Raw genomic sequence first — 15,678 nt, 5'->3', positions numbered from 1 at the left:
TGAAAGGCATAAGGGAAACTGTGGGTTGTTTTAAGCTGATTTTGCACCAAATGCAAGTGAAAGGAGTTTAAAAACGTTTAAGTCGTTTCTTGGTTTACCATCCATCACAGAAGTAAAATATTATCTGCCTTTACTGAGCACTGCTTAAGCGACCAAACTTCCACAAGGTTTTACGGAGTAGGGAAGGAGAGATTGGCAGAAGCCACCATCATGGCTCTCCGAGTTTCCAGTTGACTCCCAGTAGAGACAATCAAGCATATTTTCATTGCTTTCCCGATTCCCTGTAGAAGCAGATGGCACGACCGCTAGCGGAATGTCCTGTAATGGGAAGTGCAATCTCACAGAGATTCTTCCTAAGTCTTTTGAAATATATAGTTTACAAAAAGCTTGCAAAAGCATATGAAAAACCCTTCAAAAACTTACCAGGGTGCTCTCTGCTAGCTACAGCACAGAGTAGTAAAACTTGGGACAATTCCCCACTCTAGCCCATTAGTCTCGCCTTTCTCCATGTTTTCCCACAAGCACAAAGGAAGAGCACATTCTCAGAGATGAAGAACTACAAAGGAAGGGGAGGGCTTGGGAAAGGGAAGTGCTTAATATAAGTGTTTTTGCATGTATTTTGGGTTCTTACCTATATGACAGAATTTGTTCTCCCTTGATGGGTAGATTAGTGAGAACTAAATGTCAAACTAACATACTTAAGGCTTTGCTAAAATAAGATAATCGCTACTGAAATAGTTCTGAGGTAACCATTTTAGAGCAATTATGTCAGTTCTCCAGGTATCTAATTTCAACATCACTAGAAGATAATCTAATCGTCCGTAGAATCATCAAAAGAAAATTCAGCAGTAGTAGTATGAATGGAAAGGTGCTTCTCTTTATTGAAATTCATCCACCTCACCAAGGTGATCTTAAAATTTGGTGTTACCCACGTATTTTATAATGTAATGCTTTCTCCTGACATCCAATTCGTTCATGAACACACTGAGCAAAAGCAACACCAGAATAAACTCCTGTCAGACCCCAGTCTAAGGCCTCTCACTTTGATAATGAGACGGCTCCTGCTTAGTAGAGTGTTTCAGCCAATTCTACAACTCTACAATTCTGATTTAATCTAGATCACATTTCCTGGAATTGTTTACGGCAGCTGCATAGCAAACAGCACAAAAACGTTTCTAAACTTTAAATTATATTCACTGCTGTTTGCTTATACACCGAGCCAGTCACACTAATGAAGGAAATTAGATCAGTCTGATATTGTTTGTCCTTGACAAATACAGACTGTGTTTTGTTCTGTTTTATTACTGCAGAGTAGGGAGGAGATTTCCAAGAAACTTTCTCTAACTTTATGTACTTAACCGTACCTTCTGCTGCTTCTCCTTCTACAATAGTAGATCTCGATAAAAAAACTTAGCATTCTGTCCTTGCATCACAAACAAAAGGTAAAAAGTGACACAGATTAGAAGATCAGGGCTAATGGAACAATATGATCAGAAGTTAGCTTCTGCCCTTTTGTTGCTCAGATACTTTTTTCTAAAAAAAAGTTTTAAAATGTTGCTCTAATCTAATCACTTTAAATGTCAAAAAGAAATAGAACAATATTCAGCACTGCTGTGAGACAGCAAAAATCGATCAATGCAAATTGTAACAACTTACAGATTGTTTTGTTATCTTCTTTTAGGTATGGTGTTGAAAACTCCACAGAATTTCTGTCAGTACTTTAATGTCTAAATTTTTTTTATCCATGCAAATCTTCTCCAGATTTTTAAATTAACTTTCATATCGATATGTAAAGAATTCCTTATTTCATATCTGTAACATCAGTTGCACTACTTTTATCTAAAATGCCAGGTAAAAAATACATTTGCAATAGATACTTTACTGGCTGAAAAACATGAAACCCCAGCCATCACAAAAGGTTAAGGTGAACATACGCTATCATGAGGGGTACAGACTGGAGATACCATCAGTTTATTTACACATACTTTTAGGGAAAACAAGGTAAGTGAATTCTTCAAAATTCAGGTTGAAGTTTTCAATCTGCATAAATATTTCCTATACATTAGAACATGTGGTGCATAAGAAATGTTGTTTGTAATTGAAAGTACTGACGTGTTTCTTACAGTTCTAGGGTCTTAACTAAATTAGAGAGCCTAATTTAATATTAAATAATTATTTATTTAATTAAATAACTAAATGAAATAACTAAAAAAGAAGAGAAAGCCCAGTACCGATAAAAGAAAAACAGCCAAACAAAAATCTCCCTCTCTGCTGTATGCTACTCCTTTAATAATGAAAACCAGCATCAGACAGAGTATACAGAGAATCTTCTGAAGAAATTACACTAATAATGGAGTTAATGAATTGTATACTTAGATATCTACAAGCATCCTCAGGGTGTAACTACAGTACAAAATAACATGCTCTAGAAGAGACTAAAGGCTTTTACTTGAACATACTGTTTGTTACCTCCCAAGTGCCCCTCCTTAACTTTAATGAAAACAAATTTACATCAATTAATAAATGCCCTTTGAGCGCTCCAATTAGAAAATATATAAGCTGATAATTACCTGTTGATATTTAATTCCACAGAGTACTAACATGTCTTTGCATGCATTGCTCTCACCTGTTCAGCCTGGCTGGATGGCTATGACATTACTACTCAATTTAATTTGATATAATTATTAAACTATTATTTTACCTGCTTACAGCAATTTTGCCTTCATTATGTGTCTTCTTCCAGGCATGAAACATTCCTTCTTCGCTCGTATTTTGAGTTGAGTTAGCTAAAATAAGGAAAACAGTTTTGTTTGTTTAAATATCAGAAACGTGTCAGAATGAGCACAAGGAGTATGAAATAAAACAGGATACCTAATTTATTTGGCCAACGGAGTCCACCTGTGTTGCGCTACACATATTTTCAGATTACCTCAAATCTAGCAATAGGTTTACTGGAAGTCTGCCAGAGTCCCGTAAAAAGAACAAACTAGTTTGGGATATAGTGCATGTGAAAACACTTCTCAGAACTTATCACTTTTTTTTCCTGATCTTTTACTAGAAAGTTTTAACCCGTTACAAGCATGTATCTGTTAGTTTCAGTGAGCTGAACCCGGTTTTTAACAACATAGCTCAAATGTTGTCCCTGCATTTGAACAAGATGGGGATTTTAAATAGGGAGAAATAACTTCTACAAAACTAACTACCATAGTCAGAGAAAAGAGGTGTGCTTTTGAGGACACGTGAAGAAAGAGCTATGTGCCAGAAAAATTTTCAACTTTTTACACTACACTAACCGCTCCAACAAAGGATATCTTCCTACAAACCTTGTTTTGTTTATATTCTTAGCACACTACGTCTCTAACATAATAGAGGTGCACGTAAACTTTGCACTTATGAAAAGCGCTGGTTCGTGAGGTTCGCAAGTCCCGGAAAAGAACATCTCGGCCTGGAGCGCAGAGCTCAGGGCACCCCTGGGACAGCAGGAGGGTTCATGCAGGGACAAACACTGGGCTGCAAGCCCTCCGCAGCGGTGCTGTGACCGACCACCCGCCTGCAGCTCGGCACTCCTTCACACACGCTTCTCACCCGTACCCACTTGTGGCAGAGTAATAGATACGAGGTCCTCCTCAACGTCCTACCGGCTCTCAACCTGACCTGGTAGCGATGAGAGAAGGCCTGAGGAGAGTCTTTCTGTCAGAAGAGGAAAAAAGCCCCTTTGATCCAGAGAGTAGCTACTGCCTGACAAGGTACTATTGAATTTTCAGCCATACAGATTTATATTTTAATCCCAACGTTTCAGACAATACGACAATAGCAATCTTTCTTAGCCTTTTTCCTCCAGCCCTCTGCAAACCCCGAAGCGATTGCCTTGCACCGGTCTGCAGGCTTTGCTGCCAGTTCTGTTAGTCGTCATCTCGTGCTGCGTAACCTTCTCGATGGGAAGCTGCTGAACTGCTATCACAGGTGTGTTCCACTGCAACTAATTAATTAAAGCCATATCATGTTAAACACTCTATGCAAACTGCTTTCAACTGTACACATCTTGATTACATTGAATGGAGAAGTGGTTAGTAAGTCACAAAAGGATTTGGGTTTGGGTTTTTTTTTCCCCAGGTTTTAGATGTTGCATTCTAGACCTACTCCACCTACTTAGGGCTAAAATGTATTGATATTACATTTCATTTGTAATAGGCAATACAGAGTGTGTTTTAAAGTTTGCTCGGTTGCAAATCAAAGAGGACAACTAATTCTCCAAGAAAATTTTGTGAATGAAAATATTTTGTTTGGTTACTACAAGAAGATTATACAACGTGCATAGTTGTTTGTCCCTAAGTATCTAGGAAAGGTTATAGATGGAGGAAACCTTTCAAGAATGGCCATGGTTTACAGTTTTTAATCATAAATTCTAACTTGTTTGAAAAGCTTAAAAGTCATTGTTTAGATACGAGGCCTACTACATTACCCTCATGGACGTGTTCACATTCAGCTGGAACAAGGCAGAGGCACTTTAACACAGCAGAGTTGTTACTGGATATTTAAAACTGAACTGTAAATTCAATGTTAAAAACATAAAAGCCAGCATCATGATGCAGCCTGAAAATACTGAATCATTTATGATAAAAATATGGACTGTATCACTAATGTTTCCCAATGCCGTTATATGCAGAGTTTTGTGCTTTTGACAGACTTCGGATTTCTATTTGCTGGTCTCAAATCTGCTTTTAGTCAAAGAGGTGTTGCATTAGCACTAACTGTAATGAATGTAATCAATGAATGTTGCAGGTCTTACATCCAGCGTAAGCTTAGAACACCTCATTTTCTGAAACTAGGTGCAGATATCTTGCCATTGGTATTTCTGTGTGATCTATTTGATTATTTACCTGTGATTCTATACAAACACAGAGGCAGATAATTAAGCTCGTGTATAATTGTGCCAAGTGTGACCTGAATCCAATTGTACATTGCACCCTCGTGTTAGCAAGGTGTACACCGCCCAACAGTGATACCTTGAAGGGAACATAAAGAACATCCAGGAACATTTGATGTAATCTTCACAATCCAATTATAATAAATATAATAAATAAAATAACTAAATAATAAGTGATTATATTTCAGAAGAAATGATCTGAAGTTGCTAATTTGTTGTATGGAGTAAATAGAAATTGTTTGAAGAGATTCATCAGATTGTTTTCTTGTTCTTAACACTGGACACCCATAAAATGTGTAAAAAATTACTAAAGATGCTGCCAATCAGAAACAAATGTTTTGTGAACAAAAAAGTTATAAAGTGAACTTTGTAAGTGATCCGAGACAGTGATTTAACTTTTCAAAAAGTTAATTAAAACCACCCAGGAGTTCCATTACCTAGAAGCAATGTTGATTTATTCTCATTACTCATAGAGAGTCAGAACAGGACAAAATATTTCAACAGATCTGACTCATTACAAAACCGGTAATGGTTCATCTCTCGTTGCTGTAAGTGGCATGCTGGCATCTACTGATCAAGGAAACCCTGTTTCTGCTACTTCATCCGTCAACAGATTATCAACGGCTGCATTTTTCCTTGAGGAAAGCAAACACATCACACACAAAATACACTTGATGACATAGCTCATGCACTACTAAATCTACTAAACATTATCACTGGTAAAGAGCTTTCAAAAGACTGAACAACTGTTTATCCCCGGCTATGCCAACAATGGCCACCACTACAGTGCCATAAAAACGCCATAGAAAGCTTTCCAGGCTCATGTGAGCGGGGTGGGGGGGAGCATACAAGCCACAAAATCCTTGGCAAGACAAAGCCACGTTTCGCCCTCTGGTCCTGAAGGCACGTCCCTGTGCTGCCCCAAGCCCAGGGGCTGCTCTGGACCAGGGCCACAGTTCTTGGCCTCCTCCTTGCCCCGCACAACTGCCAGCATTTTACAGCCAGCACCAAGCCTCATACCTTGGGTTGCCCCGCTGTGGCCCCACTGGGCAACCCCCTGCCTCAGCGCGGCTCCTTGCCAGCAGCCCAATGGCTGCCCCGTCCACGGTGCGGGCACCTGCGTGGGATGTCGGAGGCTGTTGCTTCGTGGGGCTGGGGCACCATGGTGGCCCTGAGCCTACCCAGCCTGCCGGCAGCACTCGCCTCCCACCCGGGTCTTTGCTTCGGCTTCTTCTCTCACTGCCCCTCCTGCCACCATCCCCTGGGCCTCAGCCACCCCTCAGTCCCACACTGCACCGGCCTGCAGCGTTGCCCGTGCGTGTCACCCCACAGAGATGTCCTTCCTCCCGCGGCCATGCCTTGGGGCATGGCCCCTCGCTGGGTGCTGGTAGGGAAGGCGGAAGAGCCCCACTGTCCCTTGGCTGTTTCACATCTGCTGGAAGCATGTCCTCCCCGGCCCTTTCCCATGTTATTTCATGGTAACAGGAAATTATTTTGGTTTCCATCTCTCCTGTCAGCTGGGTCCAAGGCTGGTCTCGGGTCTCCCTGGCAGATTGTTACCCTCTCCTCCTCCCCTGTACCTCTCTACCGCTTCACTCTCCCTGTGTTTCTGTTGGCCCTGCTTCTGCCATCCTGTGTATGACACGTGTTTTTGCTGGTAATCCTGGGCGGCAGCATTGACTCTCAGAGAAGGTTAAGGAGGACCCTAAATACATTTAATACTTCTTAACATCAAATTTAACTGCTGTAGCATAGCTGAGTGATGCATCCCATGCTTCTCGTTTTCTTTTTCTCTGATCCCGTTTATCTTTTTCTTTCTCAGTAGTTAAATCCCAAGGGCCAGGTACCACGCTGGAGGCACTGCCTGGATTTTAAGACCTGCTTACCATGCGAGGCAGCGGTGTCACTGCCGAGCAGCCATCCTGCATGTCCATGCTGCCCAGGCACAGGTGACTTTCCGACAGTGGCACTGCAAGTCTTGGCCAAGGGGCAGTGGCAGCACCCAAAACTGTCCATTTCTGGCAGCTCACTGCTCTGCTCCAGCAGCTCCCACCCCTGTGCTGCGCCCCAGTGCTCTGACCCTTGCATCCAGACAAGAAACCGGCATCCACCTCAACCTCTACCGCACCTACGCCAGCCTCTCTCCACATTGCCCATAGGCACCCGCTGTACCCCTGCTTTTAGGTACATACCTGCCTAAGCATGCAGGGCCAGGACCAGAGTGCTGCCTTCTGGGTTTCTCACCATCAACACTCTTGAGATCAGAGTCTAGAGCACTGAACTTGTCATTGAGAGGCTTTTCTTGATGCGTAACTGCTGCTTCTCCATGATTTCCTTTTGCTGGCATGAGCTAAATGCCTATCTACTGCCAGCAGCCTGACCTTGTCCTCTGCAGCGCCTGGTACGCTCTCTACCCAAAGACATCCACGAAGAGTGGAGAAGTTTTCTGTTGAAAAGTAATTGTTTTGTTAATTGAACTCCAAAATAGCTACAGTAAAAGGTCCTACTATCTTTAATGGGATTTTTCACAGAAAAAGGCAACATGAAGCAACCTATGGAAAAATATATTTAAGATTAGAACTATAAAGCTCACAACAAACATCTTCAAGAATCTTCAAGTTAGTCAAGTGAATACTTTTTGTAAGACTATTGTATTAATACATGTCCAGGAACTACGTTCCCTCTCACTGAGGATGTTTAACAGAAGGAGTAAGAATCAGCACAACAATAATTAAATACTTCTATTTATTTTTTCATTAATACAGTATTTCCTTCCTCACAGATGAATAAAAGGAATCACTCATAAGACATTTATTGAAGAGCTATCAAAATATGGTGCTACTGAATCTGTTGCTTCTTTTGGAAGACAATCTGCTTTAGTATTATTCAGAAACATCACTGCTGTCTACAGAATAATGAACCTTTTTTACCCAACCTAAATATCCATAATGGATCCAAGGCACATAACACTGTATTAATTTTATGAACCAGTTTTAACCCAGTACTCAGAACAGAAGTATACCACATCAAAAAGTATAAGTGTTATTATTTGAAGAGAAAGTTTATTAACGATAAGGGCAGATTAAGCTATTGCCAGAAGGTGAATTATTCCACTGGTGAAGATTAGAGTTTTGATTTCTTCTGAAAGAAACTGACAATAGCATTTATGCATTCATCAGATAACCACCTCTCCTTGAGGACTTCACACTCTTTACTGTTGACTGCATGGAGCTTCTCCTTTTCCATACTTCGTAACAGTTGCTTTGACACTGCCAAGGACTGGAGGAGAAAGAGAGGAACATTAGGAAGTTATGTTTTCTATACCTTAATGTTTCAGAAAACAGCACAATAAACACACTGGAATTCAAACAGAGTTGTATTAACATTGTACTTTTTAGCTTTTAGTCAACTTTTTCGCTGGAAGTAATTATTGCATTTAATTACTAAGACTGCTAATAAGTTGGAAGAGGTTCATGGGAAGTGAAACAGCAGTCCACTAAGTGCTCATAATCAGAGTAGATGGGCAAAGAAACAAAGAAACAAAAGAAACAAAACCTGTTCAACTGTCTGCAGTGCCAAATGCAACCTACATTATCAGCAGTTGGCACGAGTGTCTCCTCTCGTCCAATGTAATATAATACCATTGTGACTCAAGTAGTTTTGCAAAACCTAAACTAGTGAGCAGGATGACTGAATTCAGCAAAAAGTAAAGCCACCCAGTGTCAACTTGAGCACCCACAGTGCACACAGTACAATTAATATTGCAGAACCAGTGGTAAGGCTCTGAAACCTAAACTATTGCCAAGATAAAAATCTAAGAGAAGGCATGCAAAGCACGCACACAGGGACTGCAAGTGGATTAGTTAGTTAGTTTTTAACGCTTTTCAGCCATTGAATCTCTATGTACAGTGCACTTAGATTCAGCCAGGGTAGAAGAGAGGTATCTGTTTCACAGCAGCAGAGGGACAGGGAGAGATCTGTGCTTGAAGGAAAATACATTGAGCCTTGTTATTTCCACTAAGGATGAAGTGAAACCAAGTAACAGGATAGGTTTAGTAGGAGGATTGGGAATGCTACAGGCTTACAAGGTGGAGAAAAATTTTAAATACTGACATTTTTGGGGAGGCTTGCATAAGCTTCTAATCTTGCCCAGACTTCCTTCTGAAAAGTCCCATCGGGGAAGACTTCAGTCACAAGTCCTTGGGCACAAGCTTCTGCTGCAGTCAGCTTTTTATTGAAAAGCAAAATCTCATTTGCCTATAAAAAGAAAAGTAGAAAGTGTGATTCAATGAGACACGAGACTTGAGTAATCTGACAGGAAAGGTACAAGCTTCCAAGTCACATTTATTTTACTCTCTTGCTCGTTAATGTGTGCCCTCTGAAAAGAATACAGAATTGGAGTAGATGAGGTTGGAAGGGACCTCCAGATACTGCCTAGTTCAAATTCCCTGCTTAAACAGGGTCAGCTGGGGCAGGCTGCCCAGGACTGTGTCCTGTTGGGTTTTGAGTATCTCCAAGGATGAAGACACTTCTCCAAGGATGAAGACTTCACAGCATCTCTGCACAACCTGTTCCCATGTTTCACCACCCTCACGATAAAGTTATTTTTTTACGTTCAGATGGAATTTCCTGTGTTTCAATTTGTACCCCTTTCCTCTTGTCCTGTCACTGGGCACCACTGACAAGAATCTGACTCCATCTTCTTTACACCCTCCCATCAGGTATTTATAAACATTGGCAAGATTCCCTCAAGCCTCCTCTGCTCCAGGAAAAACAGTCCCAGCTTTCTCAGCGTCTTCTCACATGTAATACGCTCCAGTGCCTTAATCACCTTTGTGGCTCTTTGCTGGGCCTGCTCCAGTGTGTCCATGCCTCTCTTGTAGCCGGAGCCCAGACCCAAACACAGCACTCCACCTGTGGTCTCACCACTGTTGAGCAGAGGGGAAGAATCACCTCCCTCAACCTGCTGGCAATGCTCCATCTAATACAACCCAGGATACCGTTGGCCTTCTTTGCTGCAAGGGTGCATTGCTGGCTCATGGGCAACTTGTTGTCCACCAGGACACACAGGTCCTTCTCTGCAAAGCTGCCTTCCAGCCAGTAAGCCCCCGGCATGCACTGGCGAGTGGAATTATTTCTTCCCAGGTACAGGACTTTGCCTTTTCCTTTGCTGAAGTCTATGAGATTCTCCAATTCTCCAGCCTGTCCAGGTTGCTTTTAATGGCAATGCATCTGGTGTATCAACCATTCCTCTCAGGTTTGCATCATCTGCTAAGGGTGTACTCAGTCCCATCATGCGGGCCATAATGAAGAGGTTAAACAAGTATTAGACCCGGTATCAACCCCTGGGCTACACCACTAGTGACTGGCCTCCAGCTCCTATTGTTCACCAAGAGTCTACATGTCTTTTTGAGCAGAGCTCCGAAGCTGTCACATGAAATTACCACATATAAATGTGTTTGTTCACTTCCTGCAGCGACTCCAAGATTTCTAGAACATGTACTGGTAGGTTATATCTCATGGAATAGACTACCCTTGATACTTGGATGCTTATGAAGCACTTGCTCTACTCCTTACAGATTTAAACCCTGCTCCACAAAAATACATTATATTAACATGGACAATAATATCAGATAAGTATTTGAAACTATCCTGTTTTTTTCTGTGGGATATCAAAAGAAGCAGAAAGGGAGAAAAGAAAATTTAGATTCTGCTCTCTCTCCTTTTTTTTCTTTCTTTTTTTTTTTAAATTACTATTATTTAGTTTCCTTATTTCTAGAGTAGACAGCGAAAATAAGAGTATGGACAGAAGACTAATATATATCAGAACAAAACAGATGATCTAAAAGGTCTGGAAGTAAATACATAAATGGATTGCTTCACATTCATGTTTGGAGGAATGGTTGAATACAAGTCTCCCACAGGATTGGCAGAAACCACTGCAACACTTGCTCCCTTGCCTGATAAGGGCAGCCTACCAAGACATTTCTTAAGAGTAGTCTTACTTTCTTTTTTTAATCCTTCTTTATATCATTCCCTCCCATGGCTGGAAAAAAAAATACAACCTTTCGCCATATAGAAATTGTCTCAAGAAGGTGGAGGAAGCCATGAGAAAGAAAACCTTCACTGGTATCACAGTATGGCTTTACAAGTGGTCACTACTCTGTTATGGTGCCTGTGCTGACACTGTCATTACATTTCTTGATCTTTGTTTCAAAAGATGCAAACAGGAGCTTTCTTTGAGGACTCTTGCTGTGACTCCACTTGCTCTTACAGTTGGAGGATACCAACACACAAAGGTCAGATGATCCCACATACAGTGCAGACATTCTTACCTTAGCTAAGCCCATGATTTTTGGGAACAAGTAAGAGGAACATCCTTCTGGGCTCTGTCCAAGTTGACTAAATGGGCTGTGAAACGTAGCCTGGGAAAATAAAAAAAACCAAACAAAAAACACTCCAAGACAAATCTCACAACAGAGCACAGGACTCAAGTCCTAGGATTAGTTTTCATTTTAAAGCTTCTACTGTGACAGAGTTCACCAGAAATACATTTGAACTGTTACCATAATAGTCTTTAAATACCATCCAGTAACACTGCTTCATACTCTCAATGCACCTAAGAGCTGACTTTGTCTGTATAATTCAAATCCCTTATCATAACCACCCCATTGATGAAGTTACCTTATTTGAAAACAGTGCTTAGATAAATTAATTTGCATGTACAAAATCTTTACAGAAAAGATGTTCATACACATCTGCACTAAAAGTTATTAAATACATAGCCCAAATAACTTAAGGGGTTAAGAGCATTTTGCTTTCTGAAGGCACACTAAGTTTATTCTACTCCTGAAAAATTCAAGTCATTGAATCTTATTTCCTCAAATTTTATGCAAATTTAAAAAGAACCTGTGGCAGAAATGCATCACGGGATCATACAAAACAATACCCTAATTGCAAGTCAGAACTGAACTGCAGAATTTTATGTTTTGACAACTTATATAAACTTTAAGCAAGGAAGACAAAATGCTTGCCTTTATTTCAACTTAAAAATATGAACTGATACACAAAGAGTGCACAAGTTGCCAATGCAGCTTTCACTGTAATAGAAGGTGATAATCTCTTACTGTAATGCAGATGGCCATACAGTAAGACAGATCAATAGACTTCCTAGGAAGAAAGCGGCAATTGTATCATTGTAAGAAAAGACTGGACAACATCTGCCAGGATACAGGCTAGTGTAATTGGTCCTGCTTTAGCAAGGGGAGGTGAACTATACCAGGGGTACAAACTGGTGCCCCAGGAACTGGAGCAAAATCCAGTGCAGAAGGCAATGTTAGCTGACTGCCCAAAATGCTGACCTGTTGTCAGACTGGGCTGCACAGTGTCCCGTAACTGTGGTTGGTAATGATCTGCTCTGGGAATACCTGGCTGAGAATAAAACCAGATCCTGGACATAGCAAAGCTGGCCACTTCTGGAGTACACAGTCAATGCCTAAGGCACTCCAACCAAACTACTGGAGAATGTGAAATTAAGCAGTAATCTGGATGAGAATGACCTTACTGCATAGGAGTTTGCAATCCTGGAAAGGGAAGAATAGAGAACAACCACCTTTGAGAAGGCTTCAATAAACTTGAAATTAATAGGAAAGTTCTCATGAAGACTAATCTAAGTGAAAAGCTAAGTTAGACCCTATAGAAATCCTCAAAGAACTGTTACGAAGGGCACAAGCAAAATCTGTCCCAGTGCAGGTAGGAAAGTACTAACAGATTGTCTCAGCTAAATCATGAGCTCATCACTGACTTTAAATACAAGTACAGAGAAAGTAAAAGCTACGTCAGACAACTAAGTATGAAATGAATATAAGCATGCAGAGATTAAAAAAAAATAGAAATACAAGTCAAAAATAAGATGCATTTACCAATGATTATGTATATGAGTAGTAAAAGGAAGTTCAAGTACGAATCTCAAAGTATGAAGTATGAATCCTTCAAGAAAGAAGGATACTATTAACAGGACAAAACATTTTATGCTTACTTGGATTAAACTTCAACAAAATCTATACTAACTTATGGCTGCAGGAGATATTATACCGAGGGGGAAGTGATTAGCATTCAAAATAGTCTTAATAAAGTGGAGAGGTACGAGTAAAAAGATGCTATTTAATATGGAGAAGTTAAAGTTTGGCACGAATAACTTGGTATACAGTATATGATACATGATAGGGACAACTGTCTAACTGGCAACTCTACAGTAAGGGATCCAGGTGTTATAGCAGATCACAAGTATGTAAATTAAGTAACATTGTGGGATGTCAAAACAAATACAGTCTGCAGAACGTGGAGAAGTTCTTCTGCTCTACTTTGCATCAGTAAGACATGAGCTGGAGTGATGCATCCAGTTTGTACCACTATGCTTAAAGAGATACAGAACAACTGGAAGGAGTCCAGAGGAATGTGACTGCAGGCCTAAGAAAGCACATGAGGAAAAACTGAATGAATTGCAGCTGTTTAGCTCAAAAAAAGAAAAGATTGAGAGAGTGGATGTAAACCTGAGATATATCTAACAGTCTAAGTACACTGATGGCTAAGCACACTTATGGCTATTGTAAGGGAGAATGAAAACAGCCTGTTCTTTAAATTCAGGCACAAGAAACAACAGGTTCACCCTGCAGCAAAAAAGGATCAGATGGGAGGGGAGGAAGAGGGAGAACCCAACCATTTTCTAGTAAAAAAAGAGATCTAGGGACTGGAATAGACTGAATAAATCATACACATTATACAAGCGTATGTCAGGAGTGACACGGTCCTAGCTGATCCTGTTATAGGGCAAGCAGAAGGAGTTGGTCCCTTGCAGCTTAATTTTCCTAAGTCTCATAGTGACAAACCCAATCCAGCAGGGACTTTGAAGAAAAATTTGACACAGTGCTGAAGCAGGAGTCAAAGTACCACCCATCATAGACACTTCTGCAAGCAAAAGCTTGCCTAAAATTAATTAAGACCTTGGGTTAAGTTCTGTATCTGTTTAATAGCCTTATACAAATGAACAGCACAGAATATAAAAAAATAAGCCATATAATGGGATTCTGTGCTGTGCCTTAATACAGCTTTTGGTTATGTTTTTGGCAAGTTACCTTAAAAGGAATCTTAAGTTGAATAAACCAAAGCTTTTCCAAAATTACCTTGGAACACAGATTAGATAAAATGCCAGTTACTGCACTTCCATTCTATAATAATCTTTTGCTCGCTTCCCCTCCCACACCTGAAAGGGCCTTACAACCCTCATTTCACATCAACTACTCTTTACTTTACCCACTGATACAGTAAAGAATTTTTAAACTGGAGTCAGTAACTTGCAGGGACTACAAGCATAACTACAGCAGGGAAATTCCATGCATGCTAACCACTGGCTGATGCACCCCTGTGCTGGTAATTAATATAGGTTTTCCTTGATGTGATATAAAAAGCCTTTACATTTGTGTGTTCTTTTCTCTCAGATTACCCCAAACCAAATATTTGCTACAGAAAGAGGCTTAAAGACTGCCTTGGGATCAGCTATGTAATGTACTTACCCTGTCAGAAGCATAGACAATGTCACACAATCCAAGGACTGTTACACAGATTCCAATAGCTGGGCCATTTACCACTGCAATCAGTGGTTTAGGAAAATCAATAAAATGACCGACGAACTCTCTGGAGAGAAGGAAAAATAGAATGCAAGAGAAACATCCTAGTCTTTTTCATCAAATATGAACAACTTCCAAAACACGTGACTAGATACTGCATAACAAAAACCATGAGCTAGATTCTATGTAGCATATGTTTCTGTCCCTTTCCCAAATAAATTCTGGCAAAGAAAATAAGAACTATTTGAAATACCTGCATTTCCTTACCAACTAAGAATCAAACACGTACATGACAGCAATCAAGTTATGAAAGTGCTGTCCTCTTCAGCTACAGTTACTGAATACAGCTCACTAACAAGAACAGTCTTTTGCCCTGTCTATCTATCTGGCTATATATCCATCCCAACTACACCCATGGGATATCCATTCCCTTCACAGATTCTGTTCTTCAGTGAAGCCCCAGCAAGCACTGAAATTGTGGGAGCATCACAACACAGAATTCCCTAGTGCTGTTCTGCCTGGGTTTGAGAAACAGTGCTTTGTTTCATTTGACAGCTACTTCTCCATCCAAAAAGTGCAAAATACATTCTCAAAATATAATATTTTTCAGAAGTGAACAGTGTTGTAAAAACTCCACTTCTCTGGCATCTCTGTGCATCAGTTGTAATGAAGCACTGTACTTGTATAATAGTAACAGCATAGCAAATACAGTCTTCTCACAAGAGCAAGATGAACGACCACAAAATACACATGAGACTATGCATTGTGTTGAACACCCTACAAAACACTGCAGGCTGGAATGCTTGCCAGATACCACTGAATAACATCTTTGCAACAGATTCGGACTGAGTGATTATCACTTTGTAGGGGCAACTGTGATCCACAGACAGCTTGCCTAAGAAAAAGCTGCAAAACCCGAGTACTTTACTAGCAGTTCATCTTTAAAATATAAATAAGAAACATTGTTTGCTTTTCTGGGTATTTTAGATTTTCCATCAATTGCAAGTGCTTGAGGAAGCAATCCAACTTGCAAGCATCTCTCAGATGTAATAGTCACATACAGAAGAAAAGAGAAAACAAAATCTGCTTAAATAGGGAAGAAACATGTTGTTTGTCTCAAAAAAG

At 40.4% G+C, this 15,678-nt stretch overlaps 1 protein-coding gene across 12 annotated transcripts in view; it reads right to left on the bottom strand.

Annotated features, from left to right (window-relative positions):
* Nucleotides 1-7,658: 7,658 nt before the first annotated feature.
* ECI2 (enoyl-CoA delta isomerase 2) overlaps nucleotides 7,659-15,678 on the bottom strand; it is a 33,924-nt gene continuing 25,904 nt past the window's right edge. For all 12 annotated transcript variants that reach the window (XM_075493910.1, XM_075493908.1, XM_075493915.1 and 9 more), the window contains 4 exons: nucleotides 14,500-14,620; nucleotides 11,263-11,352; nucleotides 9,041-9,184; nucleotides 7,659-8,206 (listed from right to left, as the gene is read on the bottom strand). In XM_075493910.1, the coding sequence (XP_075350025.1) occupies nucleotides 8,051-8,206; nucleotides 9,041-9,184; nucleotides 11,263-11,352; nucleotides 14,500-14,620 (511 nt within the window). In that variant the 3' untranslated portion in view covers nucleotides 7,659-8,050. The remainder of the gene's footprint in view (nucleotides 8,207-9,040; nucleotides 9,185-11,262; nucleotides 11,353-14,499; nucleotides 14,621-15,678) is intronic.

Source organism: Mycteria americana, chromosome 2, assembly GCF_035582795.1.
Source record: "Mycteria americana isolate JAX WOST 10 ecotype Jacksonville Zoo and Gardens chromosome 2, USCA_MyAme_1.0, whole genome shotgun sequence".
Classification (NCBI taxonomy): domain Eukaryota; kingdom Metazoa; phylum Chordata; class Aves; order Ciconiiformes; family Ciconiidae; genus Mycteria; species Mycteria americana.
Note: the sequence above shows the minus strand (reverse complement) of the source record. Positions and strands in the feature narration are given on the sequence as shown.